This window comes from Cucumis melo, chromosome 12, assembly GCF_025177605.1.
Source record: "Cucumis melo cultivar AY chromosome 12, USDA_Cmelo_AY_1.0, whole genome shotgun sequence".
Lineage (NCBI taxonomy): Eukaryota > Viridiplantae > Streptophyta > Magnoliopsida > Cucurbitales > Cucurbitaceae > Cucumis > Cucumis melo.
This window is the reverse complement of record NC_066868.1, coordinates 26,527,117-26,543,492: the sequence shown is the minus strand read 5'-3', so window position 1 is coordinate 26,543,492 and position 16,376 is coordinate 26,527,117. Positions and strand designations below refer to the sequence as shown.

General features: G+C 34.4%; 3 protein-coding genes and 1 long non-coding RNA gene across 4 annotated transcripts; 1 reads left to right on the top strand and 3 right to left on the bottom strand.

The window, feature by feature from the left end:
* Positions 1-2,945: 2,945 nt before the first annotated feature.
* LOC103482985 (uncharacterized) lies at positions 2,946-6,799 on the bottom strand. Its single transcript, XM_008439421.3, has 5 exons — positions 5,620-6,799; positions 5,366-5,499; positions 5,129-5,276; positions 4,930-5,036; positions 2,946-3,290 (listed from the first exon to the last, which is right to left on the bottom strand). The coding sequence occupies exons 1-5, from the start codon at positions 5,978-5,980 to the stop codon at positions 3,249-3,251; spliced, it is 792 nt and encodes a 263-aa protein (XP_008437643.2). The 5' UTR covers positions 5,981-6,799; the 3' UTR covers positions 2,946-3,248.
* Positions 6,800-6,928: 129 nt separating this feature from the next.
* On the bottom strand, positions 6,929-11,572 carry LOC103482995 (LRR receptor-like serine/threonine-protein kinase FEI 2). The gene is made up of 13 exons (XM_008439433.3): positions 11,259-11,572; positions 10,903-11,038; positions 10,718-10,789; positions 10,500-10,571; positions 10,342-10,413; positions 10,028-10,099; positions 9,870-9,941; positions 8,937-9,043; positions 8,662-8,835; positions 8,244-8,576; positions 7,789-8,043; positions 7,546-7,679; positions 6,929-7,280 (listed from the first exon to the last, which is right to left on the bottom strand). Exons 1-13 carry the CDS (start codon positions 11,338-11,340, stop codon positions 7,056-7,058), a joined length of 1,806 nt encoding a protein of 601 aa, XP_008437655.2. The 5' UTR covers positions 11,341-11,572; the 3' UTR covers positions 6,929-7,055.
* Positions 11,573-12,345: 773 nt separating this feature from the next.
* On the bottom strand, positions 12,346-13,690 carry LOC127144315 (uncharacterized). The gene is made up of 2 exons (XR_007815967.1): positions 13,390-13,690; positions 12,346-13,301 (listed from the first exon to the last, which is right to left on the bottom strand). It is a non-coding gene; the product is annotated as an uncharacterized LOC127144315 (long non-coding RNA).
* On the top strand, positions 12,635-14,580 carry LOC103483003 (protein NRT1/ PTR FAMILY 2.8). The gene is made up of 3 exons (XM_008439443.3): positions 12,635-12,762; positions 12,849-13,066; positions 13,141-14,580. The coding sequence occupies exons 1-3, from the start codon at positions 12,672-12,674 to the stop codon at positions 14,578-14,580; spliced, it is 1,749 nt and encodes a 582-aa protein (XP_008437665.2). The 5' UTR covers positions 12,635-12,671.
* The last annotated feature ends 1,796 nt before the right edge of the window (positions 14,581-16,376 follow it).

Below are 16,376 nucleotides of genomic sequence, written 5' to 3'. Positions count from 1 at the left end.
TCGATCTATCATATTCACCTTTACTAATTCTCATATTTTTTTTCAAGGAAAAGTGGAAAAAGAAAGAAGGATTTGGATCTAAAAGAAGTTTTGACGGGAAGTATTGTTGTGATCCATGGCTAGATATGATATTGATGAAAGTTCAATAGCCTTATCAAATATTAAACCAAATTAAGGGAAGATATTATAAAATTAAGAAAATAATAATAATAATAATAATAATAATAATAATAATAATAATAATAATAATAATAATAATAATAATAATAAAGAAAGGGGGGTACGTGGCGGGGATTTATTGGGGAATAGAAAAGGTCAAGGAAAAGGATAGGGAGGGGAAAACGCCGGAGCTACCTTATCCGTTGACTGTAGAGGTTGGAAAACAAAAGCCAATGAGAGAGGGACGCGTGTAAGGTAATTACCGGAGGTAGCCGGTAAGATCTACCGACCAAGAAAGCCCGGAAGTGAGGGGATTCGATGGATGAAAGACACGTGTGCATATGATGGGCAGGATGTTGTCAGATTAAGGTTTTTGCTTAAAGGCGAGTTTTATTAAAACGACACAAGCGTCACCATCGAAGTGGGGACAGACAGTCACCGCACTATGGTAAAATTAAAAATAATAAAATAAATAAAAGCCTAAAGCCTCGTCTTGGAATCTCCATCGTGCTTGGTCCCACTGACGTGGACGTGCTTGACCACCTGGCAAACGATCCGTGACTAGATCAGACCCAAAACACTCCACCCCCCCCCCCCCCCCGGCCCTACCACTTCCACCTATTTATTTCTTTATAATTTCATTTTTTAATTAACTTGAGAATGAAGTTTTATTATATTGTAAAAGAATTTGTGAAATATATATATATATATATATATATAATAAAATAGAAAAACATCCATTTATACTCTTACAAAAATTGGAGTGGTATAAATAAATATTCCAAACTAAAACTTGTCTTAATTTAAATTCAAAACTCTCAAGACTATGTTAATTTATACTCTTTTTTTTCTAAATTTAATACAAATAAAATTTTATAAATTAATCAATTTAATTTAGGACCGATCACATGAATAGCAAAAAAATGAAAAAAAAATATGATAATAAAATACATGTTACCATATTTTCTAAATTGCAAAAAGTAAAAATTTTAAAAGTGGATAACTCTTTAGTAGACTTTGAATAATATCGTCTCATATATAGACTATTTTTTTCTAATTTTTTTGTCAAATTTTCTTTAATTTATTTATTAAAATTGTACGACACAATATTCATTATTTTTAATTTATTTTTTCTTTTCGAAGGGATTCAAATTTAGTAATTTAGCGCAATATTTTACTATTTGTCAAATCAAGAGACAAGTTCAATTAACCCATTTATGTAATTATGGTAGAAGAACGTTCACCATGACATGATAATATCGATTAGATAGTTTAATATTTGATAATTTGACTAATTTTTCATAAAATTAAAAAAAGAGTTACGTTATATGATCTAAATCAAGAAAAAAAAAATAGAAATATAAATATGTCACATGAGATTATAACAACTATTATAATCGATATTTTCTTTAACAAAAATTATATCATTGTGAAATTTAAGAAAATAACTCAATTGATTGGAGTATGGTAGATTTCAAAGGATAGAGGGGTCTAGGGCAGTATGAGGTGGATCATAATGTGACAAAATGCAAATTCATTAAATGTGGACGTCACACGTGTGCATTGAGGTGATGACATGTACCTCCTAGTTTTGTGTTGGGTTCCACTCCACGTCATATATATATATATATCCACATATATTTGTCTACCCTAATTAATATATATATATATATATATATATATATATATATATATATATATATATATATATATATATTTCAACAAATTTAACCTTATTTCTTCATCCTTTCCTTTTATAACATAAATATATCCATCTTATCTTAAATTTTCTTCATCTACTCTTTTTATTTACGCAATTTCATTCATATGTTTACACGTACTTACTTATTCATCCAACTCATCCATTTCTCTTTTCAAACTTCTTACCAAGTTGTATCGTATTAACTAAAGTTTGTTTAATACAATAGAATACTACTATAACTAAAGGCTTAATCAAAAATTGTTGTGTGTTATGTTTTTTTAATTAGTCTAGGTGATGCATTTTTTTTAATTAAGCAGATTAATTTTTTTTAAAAAAAGTCTCTGTTACTATGCCTCGCTTTAAAATTATTAATTGAAATGTTAGCAATACCAATAAAATAATCTAATTTGATTCGATTGTTTTGTCATTTAAAACAAATTTTCGTAATATTAACCATTTTTAGTCCTTAGGTTTTGAACAAGAGTGTAATTGAAACAATCGATAAAGATGCAATCGAAGTATTCACGGCATAAAAATAATAAATCTATATTGTTATAAATTAAAGGAAAAAAAATTAATTTACATTCCTAAATCAATTCAAACTTAAGCCTTTATAAACTCATCAAATAACAATCGACTTTAGATTTAGTTAAAATGTGGGATTGTTTCAACTAAATACCTAAATTGTTATTAGTAAATCAATTTAGACTGTTTATTAAGATTATCATCAACAATCATCTATGTACTAATTCTTACATGGATACTCAATTAATAAAATGAATGGACAAGAAAAATTGATGTAGAAATTTATGAACGAAATCTTAATTAAGAGTTTAAATCGATAAAATTATAGGCATTTTCCTTTTGTATTTTGGAGTAGTATTAATTTCAAAACTTGACTATAGAAAATGTGCAAAATAATATGAGTACATCCATCAACATTCAAACCCCCCCTCGTTTTGCCCATACATATATCTCAATCTAGTCAACAGTCTTCAGCATGGATGTCACCAAAAAATTGCATCATATCTATATATACACTACTAAGCCAAACCCATTTTAACCATAAATGTAGTTGGACTCATTTTGAGGAAAAAAAGAACTTATCACATCATACTTTCATAACCCAAAGCAAGAAACCTTTTAGTGATACAAAAACAAAAACACAAAGTATGGTGGGTGGGGGGGGGGGGGGGGGGGTGAAATTTACAACTTTAAATTAAGAATGAATGAAGAGGCAATTGATTGAATGTGGTGTGTGTGAGGTTGAATTTATGAAGATGGGTCCAAAATATTTGGTTTGGGGGAATGAATTAGTTTTCTTCCATCAGATCATAAGGCTATGAGAGACCTTCAATAATGGCTGTTCAACTCTTTCTCCCACACTTCAAAATTTGATCTTCTCCTTCAACAACACCACTAGCTCTTGCTGAAAAGAAAAAGAAGAAGAAAAAGAAAAAGAAGAAAACAGGTTAACCAATCAGATCAACAACACTGTCCCCATACAATTTCGTGTCTAAAGAATTCGTCACTAGAGATGTTCAAATAACCCAACAATCTAAACAACCCGAATGGTCCAATTCAAATTGTAAGGATTGGGTGGTTTGTTTGGGTTGAGTTTTCCTTTTTTAATGTTTTTTTTGAGTTAGATTGAATTTGGATTATATTTATAATAATTTGGATCGATCCAACTAACCCATATTCTTAATATTATTAAAATATATATAATTCATACAATTATGAAATTTAAAATAGGTATGTTGGATTCGGTATTTAACATTTAAGTTTTTTGAAATTTTAGTTGCTAACCTGTGTTCTAAATAAATTTAAGTATTTTAAGTTAATAAAAAACATACTTAGAAAAAATAAATAATCCGAAAACTCGAATCTTATATAGATCTTAATTGGTTCAATTTTTACCATTCGAAAAATTTGAGGTTGGTCCAAACAAATTTTGTGAAATCCAATCAAACCATTTACATCCTAGTTCTAATATATTCAAAATTTATTTATGCAACTATTTTTATATTACTCAATTGAACCTCAAAGTTGCAATTATGACCTTTCCTAAGAAAATTAAATTAAATTTCTATTTGTTTCTTTAATTTTGAAAACAAACCTTTCATTATAGATCAAACATTAATTCTCAAAGTTCGAGATTAGATTTCAAATGAGTTATTGGATTATCAACAATCTCTATAGAAAACAAGTAAAAAATCAAATTCAAACTCGTCTAGATTTTATATGTGTATTTTTTCATACAACTTGAATTTGTTTATTTATTTATCTATTATACTGCCATACATAATTAAAAAAATCAATTTTAAGAAATGCAATTAAACATAACCTTTAACAAAATATTTACGTTTCATATAAAAATCAAGTATAATAAATTATATCTTTTGGTAGTTTTATTCCATGAAATGTAAATAGTTTGTGAGGTTTTTTTATTTTTGAAAAAAAGTCTTTAACTATATCTATTTTTAAATATTTAATTCAAAGATGAGTAACATTTTATTATATATAAAAAAAGTGATCGACCAATCAAATTTAAAAATTCTTAAAAATAAGTAGAAGGTAAATTGGAATCTAAAAAAACCTAAAGAGCCAATTTTTAAAACAATTGCCTATAACTTACAAAATGAGTAGGAAGTTTAGTGTTCTTAAATAATTGCTTTATCAACCTTTTCTTTAGTCCTCTATTAATAACATATGAATAAGTAGACATGTCATATGAAATAAATGGTTATGGTTGAGTTTCATGTAACATTCAAAGCTACAATCTATCGTAGCGTAAATCAATTTAATAAAGGAGTGTTTGGACTAATTTGCACGCACATGGACTAATTTCACAAAACCAACCTATCTAATCCTATTAAAAAAAACTCAACGCAAAATTAATTCTTAGGTAGATGATCATCATGTATTGAATCCATAACCTCTTAGTTATGAAGGTCAATGGTTAAATCATCACCGAAATAAGTGGGTAAAGTTTGAAATTATGAATTTTAGAAGGTTGGGTAGGAGTAAATTATGAGTGAAAGAAAGGAGAGAGAGAGAGAGCTTACTATTAAGCAAAGGAGAATACAGCCGGCGGCACCGGGAAACAGAGCGTACCAGAAATTGAGCTGTTGCATCTTAGCTCCATCGATGAACAGTATCGGCAAACTTGCAGCTGTTAACATTACAATAAAAAAACAAATTCATATCCATAAACAAATCACAAACGAACTCGTACATTTTCAAATTGAGTGGCTTCGTTTTAACCTGGTGGGTGCGTCGAACCAGTATAGATCATAAACGCCATTGATGCAGCCAAAGCAGAGCTTCTAGCCAGCCATCCAGGCCCCAACAAAGTGAACGCCAAAACCCCAATTGCCGCACACCCAATCTGAGCCATGAAAATGTTGTATTTCTGCAACCAAAAGAAGAAGAGAAAAAAAACTCATCTCAGCAAAGAAAAAAAATGAACTTTTTGGTTCAAATTAGAGAAATTGCTAGTACTCGAGCTGCAGGGGCTGAGGGTGTTGCGAACAGGACAGCACAGACGGCTCCTAATGGTGCAATTGTCATAGAAAGCCCCTTTGGCGCTAGAATCTGATCCATTTTCCCCAGCAATGCCATTGCTGCAAATGCCCCTGTTTCATCGATTACAATACAAACATTACCCATCTCGTTATTTTTGAATCGAATTTCAGTTATGCGACGTTGGTTTCATGGAAAATTTCTCATAGATTATGATTCAGGAGTCTTCGAACCTGCAGAAGGCCAAAGGATGTCACTGAGGGGAGGAGAAACAAAGCCTTTCTCTGGTTTTGACTCATCTGAAACCGGTGTCCCAGCAATGCTGGACGCCACAATACTCCGGTGACCGATTCCGTCGCTGCCCCTGCTTCGTCTTCTTCTCCAATCGTTGAATAATCCCAGCGACCTAACGGAAATCCCTCGTTTTCCATTCAATAAATGGCAAATCGGCAGCAACGAAACGAATGAATGGTTGAGCATGCATGCGGATGGAGCTTGGATTTTTTCTCGGTAACTGGGTTTATACGGCTTGGGGCAATGGTGGCCGCCATGGTGGTGGAGGTGGTGATGAATTGGCTTCAATTGCAGGCTCATTCCGGATTCTACCCTTGACCCACGTCCAACCCTCTGTAGTTCTATCTCAACCTGACGTTTTTTGGATATTTGGCGACAAAATATGGGGAAGATCGAGAGAAACAGAGAAAGTATGGCAAAAGCCGCAAAACGAAGTTCGTGATATAAAATAAAAATATATAGAAAATAGAATATTGTCAATATATTAATAGCATGCAATGTAAATTCAAACGTGAATCTGACAAAGACACCATTTGGAGGGGAATGAGATTTGGGGAAAAGTTATGAAAGAATGGCAGAGGCTTGAAAAAAATACTCGAAGCTGAGTTGCAGACTTGACCTTTGACGACGTCCAAAGGTCATTCCCATAAAGAGACAACTCCATTTCTGTATCTTTGCCACTTCTCAAACATTAAAAAGAAACCCAAAGGCTAAATCACATTAATAATGGGAAAATGAATAAACAATAGCAGCCTCTCTATTTTTCTCTGTCCCATCGTGCTTGTCCTTATCTAGGATTACTAAAAAAATCTTCAGCACCCAATCAACGAAATGGGATTTGAAGTCCAGTTGCATTTAAATCACTATTTGAAGTGAACAGCGACTGAAAGGGTCAGGAGTTTGACGAGGAGAATCCTTTTGCAGAAGAATTGTCAACTCCTGATAAAGATTTGACTTTCTTGAAAGTAAATATCAGTAGAGAAAAAAAACCGTCATTTATCTGTCAGGAATGTCTAGTTGTATAAAAGAAACTATTGTTTAAAATTTAGAGGAAAAGGAGACAGCAGAATGTTAGTGGCAGTAGGTGGCAAAGTTTGGTGGCTTAGAGTTTACTTATTAACGTGGTGTTGAAACTTAACTATTCTTTTGCCACAGCTTAAATATATAATAAAAATTAATAATTATGATGACAACTTTCCTTCTACAAAACCATACTTTATCTGTAACTTACCAGTCAAGACATAGTGATGCAAACTATCAAACTCCATGATCTGCATATTTCATTGAGAGAGAGATGAAACATTCAAGTGCTGCAAGAGAGTTGCAGATGATTAACAGATCTGGGGTCAAATAAACATTTCTGTTACAGAAAGTTTCAAGAATAGTCAGACTGAGACTCGTAGAAATCACTAGGACAAGGTGACATGACTTCTTGCTCAAGAAACTGTAAAACTTGACTCATTGATGGCCGATTGTCTGGGTTGGCATCCGTGCATTTGGCTGCTATTTCGAGAATTGCTTCTACAGTATCGGCGTCAACGTCCTTGCACCTTTTGTCAACTATCTCATCCATTTTGTTTTCTCGCAATAATATGTGCATCTATAAAATAACACATTGCAACGGTAAAACTTCTGCGGCAGAAAAAGGAAACAAACTATGCATGCGAATGTATGTGTCTGTACATGCGTGTCTTGAACATTACCAAAACTAATCTTCTCGAATAAAATTGTTTCGGATTTTATCACTGTGATTAAAGTTATTGCTTAATCTAACTTCTCCTAAAGAAGTGTGCCACACATAAAGGTTATAGAACCATGTAGAGTAATGTTTTGGGCACAAAGCACAGATCGTTTTTAGAGCATACCCAACCAACAACATTTAAGCCTCGCTCTACAAATGATGGTTCCGTTGGTCTCTTCCCAGTCACCAGCTCCAGTAACAAGACTCCAAAGCTATAAATATCTGATTTTTCAGTTGCCCTTCCACTTTGCAGATATTCTGCATGGAAATGACAGATTCAGCCATTCAACAGACCAAGGAAATATTTTGAATCATTCATGAATTATCGTATCAAGCCTTTCTTTTTAAATACAGAACTAATGAGCACCTGGAGCCAAATAACCAAAAGTTCCAGCAACAACAGTTGTGACATGAGCATCGTCGTCAACCAAAAGCTTGGCCAGTCCAAAGTCAGATACATGGGGCTCCAAGTTTTCATCAAGTAGAATGTTACTCGATTTAATATCACGATGCACGATCTTTGGACAACAATCATGATGCAAGTATGCAATCCCCCTAGCAGAGCCAAAGGCTATCCTAAGACGAGCTCTCCAATCCAAAGGCTGTTTTCCTGGTCCATGTTCTGCATGAAGTTCAAGAGAAAAGGAAAAACGGAATCAATATAATCTGTCAATATTTTCAATACATATTGACAGGACAGTATAGATGGATTCCCAAGTCATAAAATGCTTGTCAATAAACCAGTAGAAATACTAGACGAAAGCTGGAAAAAAATGAGGCACAAAATCTTTCAGAACCACTATGCCCATGTTAATGTCATACCATGCAAGAAATCATCTAAGCTGCCCATTGCTAGAAAGTCATAGATAAGAAGCTTTGAAGATGGAAGACTACAGTAACCCCGCAAATTGACCAAGTTTATATGTTTGATGCAACCCAAAATCTCCAACTCTCTCTCGAACACTTGATCTGAACCTTTTCTGCTTCCATCAATCTTTTTCACAGCAAAGGTTCCACAATCATTCATGACCATCCGGTATACAATACCAAATCCTCCTGAACCGACAACATCTTCTTCATCTAGTGACTCCAGCTTTTCTATAATCTCAGATGATGGGTACGGTAGGTCACCATGAAAAGTAATAAGTTTTGTGCCTGTTATACAGTGAACGTTTAGCATCAGTTGGACAATACCTGAGAAGAAACATACCTGTCACGAGAACTGAGAAATGAAAATTACTTGGTTCGTGAACCACTTGTTTTTTGACTTCTGTATATCTCTTGGCAGCTCTTTCCTTCTTTGATAGCCACCGTATCCACAGGAATGGAACAAGCACTACAAGTGCAACACCCATAGTGGACATTGCACCAATTAATACCCCTTTGATGTAGTGTGAAGACTTTTTCACAGGAACTACAGAAAATCGTGAGCAAGTATGTTTAAGCAAGATATTTTAAGTTTTATGAGGCAATAAAAGTGATTCAAGTTGGAATGTCATTTCTCAGCAAGCTAACCAGAAGCTTCATCGCTTTCAGCATGGGGCAACACTGCAGGGAATCCCAGTGAGGTTCGGCAAGCCTTGTTAACTTGATGACCACAGAGATCTAGATTTCCAATGAACCTGTAGTAACACACTTAACTATCAATACAACAAGCTCAGAATCCTCCTCCAGTTGAAAAGGAAGGAAGAAAACGGAGACAAAGTTAATGGAACTAAAAAAGTAAAATAAAATAGACGGGAATTATTAGAGAGAAAGTGCGGAAGTAGAAAAACCACAGCAAGTCTTCAAATCATTTAGTACCCTATCAGAATCCTCGGTCTCGGACTCCCATCCTCCAATTTTAGGCAGTACCCCTATGGGTAATAGTCTACAAATGGAATTTGGACTCTGAGGAAGACAACAATTTTTTAAACATGTAGAAAGGGAGTAAGAAAAGTACTAGATCCTTTTTAAATTACTGCTTCAACCAGTGCCAACTGGAGGCCAGATTTATAATGACCCTTCACCCTGGTTAGAAGGATGGTCTTACCCCGAAGTTCCTAATGAGTTCTATATCCATCTTGATTATTACAGTAAAACAACACAGTTCCTTTATGGAGATGATGAAAATAAATCCTAACTCTAGACTATTGTTAGTAACTACCTGATGATTCAGGACACAAAAAATAAGTCCTAGAGTTACGAATGTTATTTGATTAGACCCATGCTAGTAAGTGAAATCATCTATGCTGATCGGCGAGGTGCAAGAAACATAGATTGTTCATGACAACAGGAAAGTCTCTTTTGAATAACAAAAAAACACTCCAAAAGCCTTGTTCACAGTTCCAAAGTTTTAACACTTTAGGAGGTTCAAATTTCAGGTATAGGATATCACATTTTCATATATGATTCAACAACTTAGCATGGGAGTAAATTTTGGAAAACACATGTGATTGGAGTACTCACGAATTGCTTCCAAATGTGCTTAGAACTCCGAAATCAGGTATTTCCCCAGAGAAAAAGTTTGTGGACAAATTCCTGTGAATGATATGAAAACGATAAAATAACCATAGCTAGAAGTGTCAAGTAAACTCTTCTTGTGCCACAGCTGCAGTGCAACTTACAAATGACGCAAAAGCGAGAGTTGACCAATGGATGATGGAATAGCACCCTTTAACGCATTGCTTGACAAATCCCTAATTTGAACCTCAATATTAAGAAAACATGCAATAATGGTATAAAAAGAGAAGTCCCCAACTTACTAATTCAGTACATACAAGTAGTGCCAAAAAGAAGATCAAGTAACATTTCGTCAAACAAATTCAATATTAACAAAATGTCCCCCAGTCAATTACGTGACTTATATTGACTGAACCAAAATCTCAAATAGAATATAAAGACAGACTCAAAAAATGCCAAACCATTCAAGAAAACTTACAGTATTGTAAGAGCAGAAAGGTTTCCGATATCAGAAGGTATGCCACCTTGAAGATAATTAGACCTCAAATACCTTGAATTTGGTAAAATGATGCATGAGGAGATTGAAGAATGTCTATAGACTATATGGAACTAATAGTTACAACACTCTTCACTTACAGAGCTCTGAGCTGAGTACATTTTGTGATTTCGTTAGGAATATTTCCATGTAAGCCATTTTCATGAAGTGCACTGGTATGGTTAACATACAAAAGACAATGAGAGAGAAGTAAGATGGAATCTCTTTAAATCATAAAGTTTCTAATCTTCAGCTTCTTGCCCATCATACTATCGGAGGAGGGAAAATGCGGGGGAAGAAATGACTCTGTAGAACTTACAGTCTCTGTAACCTGCTGAGTTTACCAATGCTGGGAGAAATGATCCCTCCAAGTTGCATGTAAGGTAAGTTACTGAAACATCCAAAATAAAAAAAAAATAAAAAAAAAATCAATTTGGAGAAGAAACAATCCAAAACCTGAAATAAAGGAACAAGGCAAATACGAAAGGTGACACCATTACATACATTGAGCTAACCCGATGGTCCTCAGGATGACAAGATATACCAGGCCATTTACAGGGAAACTCATCCGAAGCTTCCCAATCACCAAGGAGGTTTTTGCTATCATTAAACGCACTTCTAATTTCCAACAACGTTAAGCCTGTGAAATGAAGAATTTAAGAACGCAGAAAATTGCTTCGTACTGATCGAATCATACAAAGGAAACAGAAAACAGGCCACAACAAACCATCAAGGTACTCGTTCTCGTTGATTAGTTCAAAAGCATCAACGTAATACCATTTTCCTTCACACCCAAATGAAAAGAGAAAAGTGAAAAAGTAAAGAACTGGAACAGGGGAGAAACGGAAAATGAGATTTACCATCTGGGGTGAGAGCAAAAGTACAAATGCTGAAAAGGGTCGATAGTAAAAGAGATGAAACAACCAAAACGAGCACACCCATTTGGATTTTCTTACAAATTGAGGTTGCTGGAGTTGAGTTAGACGAGGGGCTTGTTGGTAGTGATGATAAAAAGAGAAGAGTTGGAGTACGAAGGAAGGCTATGATGTGTGGTAAAATAGAAATGAAAGGAAGAAGGCGCCATTATTAAACCAAATAATCATTTAAACAGATGAGAGAGAGAGATTTTAGTTTTCCTGCAATTCATGAGAGCAGAGTGGGCAGGCTTTTTGTCAAAGTGGGCATTGAGAGTTGTGCAATTGAAACGCAAACGAGAAAATTCAAAAGTTAATTTTGGGATTTTTCCCTCGATCGATCAACCGTCAGCACTTCGCTCCAAATAAGGGACACGTGTTTGATGGAAATTGCTTAAATCATTTGTATACGATGGAAACATCCGCAGTATATTCCTGCCCTTTCTAGTCTTTTTAATATTTTAATACTTTAGCTTATAGTTTATTTATTCTTTTTCTAAAAATAAAGTTATATAAAAATCATAATGGTAACTTTTTCCATTTTCTAGATGGAATTACTGTTCACATCTTAAAAGGTTAAACTTGGAACTTTGAGTTTGGTGGATACTTTTATTTATTTATTATTAATCACATGTGAGGTCTGTGGTAGAAATTTGAACAAATTAATCTTTTTATGATGGGTAATGGAATTAAGTTTATAATCTAATTTAATCCAAATTTTGTATTTGGATTTGTAATACAAAATCAAAGATCTCAAATATACCTCTAATTGCTCACCAAAAGACAGTAACAACTTTTTTTTTTAATTTAGTATTCTATTTGTCTGCTTATCATATTTAGAAAAGTCCTTATGTGATGATTTTTTGGTAGAATAACAATTTAATCCATAAATATAAATCACCAATCAAAATAGTTAAATTTATATCATTATTAGTTTATAATTTTAATTGATAAACCATAAATTTTGAGGTATAAATAAATAGATGTATATGAAAAACAAGCAAGACATCATTTACAACATTTTACACACAAATTAAATTTGATTATGTCCGTGCAAAACCATCTTAATTTTCTATATAATCAGAAACTCACAGACTTCAAATTTTGCAAAAAAGAAAAAAAAAATGCTAACTAATATATATACCATGGAATTGGTGTGGGAGAAGAAGAGTGATAAATGGGGATGGGGAAGTGGAAAACGGGAAAATAGGATCAATGCAAAACAACAGCATATACTCATAAAACAATAATCCTCAACAACTACCTTCTATTTTGGAGCTTTTCCACCATTCCTAATTTCCTCCACTCTTTCGATATTTCCCTCCTTCCACACCCTCCTACAGTCTTTACACGGCCACCATGGATTTGGTAACTCCACTTCCCTCCTCCCACCCTCCTCCGCCCCCTTGCCAGAAACTCGGAGGATGGCGTGCCGTCAAATACATTATCGGTCGGTAACATTCATTACTTAAACATCATACATTACAAACTGATCTGTGTCTTTTCCCTTAGTTTTGAATATCTGTTCTTTTGAAGGGAACGAGTCTTTTGAGAAGCTGTCATCCATGAGTTTGATATCTAATATCACAGTGTATCTCAGCACCAAATATAATGTCAATGGAATTTTTGTGGTTAATGTGGTTAACATTTGGATTGGAACCTCAAATGTTGCCACTTTAGCCGGTGCTTTCATTGCAGATACTCGTCTTGGCCGCTACCGCACCCTCCTATATGGCTCCATTGCATCATTCTTGGTATTGCTTTTACTTTTCCCTTGTTTAAGTCATCAACATTTATCTCACAATTAATCTTCTTTGTCTTTGAAAAGGGGATGGGGACTGTTGCTCTCACCGCAGCTCTCCACCAGCTCAGACCTCCTCATTGCAATGTTGAAGATTCAGGCCATTGCCCACAGCCACATCTTTGGCAGCTCCTAGTTCTATTCACCGGTCTCGGTCTGTTGTCGATTGGCGCTGGTGGTATTCGTCCCTGCAATGTTGCATTTGGAGCTGATCAATTCGACACCACCACAGAAAAGGGAAAGTCTCAATTAGAAAGCTTCTTTAATTGGTGGTACCTTTCTTTCACCGTCGCACTACTTATAGCTCTCACTGGTGTTGTTTATGTTCAAACTAATGTAAGCTGGACCCTCGGATTTGCCATTCCCACCATTTGTTTCTTCATCTCCATCTCGATTTTCTTGCTGGGTCGGCATACTTACATCATCGTTAAGCCCAGAGGAAGCATGCTTAAGGATGTGGCTAGGGTCATTGTAGCTGCCTATAGAAAACGAGGACATTCGATTTCATCCAGCTCGTTTTATGACTCGCCAATGGAGGATTCTACATGTGGGGAAAAGCTTATTCACACAGATAGGTTCAAATGGCTGGATAGAGCTGCGATTATAGTAAATCCAGAAGAGGAATTGGATGAACAGGGAAAACCCAAAAATTCATGGAGATTATGCAGTTTACAGCAAGTGGAAGGATTCAAATGCCTAGTGTCTATACTTCCCGTTTGGATATCAGGAATTGGGTGTTTCATAGTATTCAATCAACCAAACACATTTGGGATTCTTCAAGCAATGCAATCAAACAGATCAATCGGATCCCATTTCAAATTCCCACCCGGGTGGATGAACTTAGCCGGTATGATAGCTCTATCTATATGGATCATAATCTACGAGAGGGTTCTCATCAAACTAGGAAAGAAAATGACCGGAAAAGAAAGAAGACTTACAATGGAGCAGAGAATCACAATAGGGATCGTCCTGTCGATTCTGAGTATGATCACCTCAGGGGTCGTCGAGAAACATCGAAGAGACGCTGCTTTGAAAAACAAATTGTTCATTTCACCAACAAGTTTCGCGTTGCTGTTACCGCAACATGTTCTCACTGGTTTAATGGAGGCATTTGCATTGGTAGCCATGATGGAGTTCTTCACAATGCATATGCCGGAACATATGAGAACAGTTGCAGGAGCCATCTTCTTCCTCACAATCTCAGTAGCGAGCTACTTAAGCTCTTTGATAGTTGATGTGATAAAAAAAGTGAGTGGGAAAATTGCAAAATCGCCATGGGTAGGGGGACACGACCTAAACCATAATAGACTTGACTACTACTATTTCACAATCGCCGTGATCGAAACACTGAACCTACTGTACTTCGTGTTCTTCGCAAGGCGTTTTGTGAGAGGTTACGATGATAAAGTGAAGTTGACGGAAAATGGTCGTCGGAATGATTTGCCGGTGAAGGATGAAGAATGTTGAAAGCCACATGGCAAATAGTTTAGTTTTGTACACTAAAATTAGGGTTCGTTAATAATATTGCTATTTTGTTAAATTATTAGTTTAATTTATAGATTTTTTTCTTTTCTCGATAGTAATATATTAATTATCATTAAACTAAACTTTTTTTTTTTAGATATTATTGTTATGTTAATTATCGTTAAAAAATAGTTGGTTTGGTTAATCTATGGTAAAACGGGTGATAATTTAAAATTATTATTTATTATTTTTTTGAGTTTTATAAATTAGCTCATATCTCTACTTTGTCCAAAAGTTTCCATTTCATCCTTGAATTTTTACACTATCGTTGAAGCTCAATTACAAAATAACTTATTTATTGTCAAGTAGAGTTGGTAACATGGTCGGGAAGGGGAGAGGGTTCCCCTCCCTGTGGAGGGAATTGACACCATCCTCGCCATTTGAAGGCAGAGACTGTGGCAGGGATTCCCTGTCAGGGAAACAGCTCCCTGCATGGGGACCAATTCCTCATTTTTCCTAAATGGAAAAACAAAAATGAAATATGCTTTAGTTTTGGGCTTTGTTCTTTATCGATTAACATGGATCGTGTATATATACATATATATATATGTATCTATCGACTCATAGTGGGTTCTTTTGCTAACCCTACAAATAAGTAAATAGCCATAAAAAAGAATTTGACATGACGACCACCTATTCTTCCACATTCTAACTCCAATTTTAATATTAGTTTTTTAAATATTATTGTACAATTGTTCCATCATGGTCCCATAGAAGAGAACATATAGTATATTGTGTATATATATATATATAAGGGGAATAGCATTAGATAAAGTTAAATTTATTAATTATTATGATTTGTGGTCTATAATGTTTTTCCTAGTGGAGATGCTCTAACTAATTTTGTAGAGGGTGTGGTGAATACATTGTAGTATATAAGATGTTCTTTGAGCAGGTTATTATATATGGGATGTTCTTACTTTCTCACTTACAAGTTGGGGTTGGAATATGAAATTTGCAATTTGTTGTATACTTACATTGATTTTTAAAATTCTAAATGTGTTTATCATATATACCCCTAATATTTTAAAATGCACATTCGCATTGTAGAGCGGACATCGTTCTCTAAATCGACAACACAAAATGTCAATATTATAAAAAAAAAAAAAACTAATTTCGAAATTTATTCAATAAATAAATAAATTATAATCTCGAAGATATTAGATTATATCTAAAAGTCTATATTGAAATAATTTAAGTAAAATAACATTTATGACACGTAGGATTTTTTTTTTTTTTTGTTGTAGTTTTTTTAGCTCAATTATTCAAAACTTCAGTAGTAGTATGATAGGAGAACATTACATATTGAAGAAGAATTGAAGTTGCATTCTAAGGATCATTCCTATATGGTCTAATTACCATTATCATTCACTATGTTCCCATAGTCCATCAACCATATGGAGTGTTTCAAGCTTTGGTACTCAACATTGCAGTCCTTTTTCTCTCTGCTTTTGTTGAGAGTAAGAGAAGAGAAGGCATTTGGCTCTTGAGAAACCAATTGGAATAGAATTTGGAAGAGGTGCCATTTCTTCAACGTCTGGTTTGTGGTTGATACCTCAGTTCATTTTGATAGGCATTTCTGAAGCTTTCACATCTATTGCTCATTATGAGTTTTATTACAAGCAAGTTCTAGAGAACATGAGAAGCATTGGAGGGTCTTTCTTGTTTGTTGGGTATGCAATATCTAAGACAAAGGAGGAAGGTGGCAATGGAGATTGGTTGGCAATGGAGATGATTTC

Bases quoted from the DNA above. Each gene is read 5' to 3' on its own strand.
- LOC103482985 (XM_008439421.3), bottom strand. From the start codon at position 5,980: ATGAGCCTGCAATTGAAGCCAATTCATCACCACCTCCACCACCATGGC. The intron at 5,277-5,365 runs GTACTAGCAATT...TTTTGGTTGCAG, and splicing joins CCTCAGCCCCTGCAGCTCGA to AAATACAACATTTTCATGGC. The intron at 3,291-4,929 runs GTAAGCTCTCTC...TTTTCTTTTCAG, and splicing joins GTATTCTCCTTTGCTTAATA to CAAGAGCTAGTGGTGTTGTT.
- LOC103482995 (XM_008439433.3), bottom strand. From the start codon at position 11,340: ATGGGTGTGCTCGTTTTGGTTGTTTCATCTCTTTTACTATCGACCCTT. The intron at 10,572-10,717 runs GTAAGTTCTACA...TAACCATACCAG, and splicing joins CTCAGCAGGTTACAGAGACT to TGCACTTCATGAAAATGGCT. The intron at 7,281-7,545 runs GTATGCTCTAAA...GTTATTTTATAG, and splicing joins GCTTAAATGTTGTTGGTTGG to ATGCACATATTATTGCGAGA.
- LOC103483003 (XM_008439443.3), top strand. From the start codon at position 12,672: ATGGATTTGGTAACTCCACTTCCCTCCTCCCACCCTCCTCCGCCCCCT. The intron at 12,763-12,848 runs GTCGGTAACATT...GTTCTTTTGAAG, and splicing joins TGCCGTCAAATACATTATCG to GGAACGAGTCTTTTGAGAAG. The intron at 13,067-13,140 runs GTATTGCTTTTA...GTCTTTGAAAAG, and splicing joins GCTCCATTGCATCATTCTTG to GGGATGGGGACTGTTGCTCT.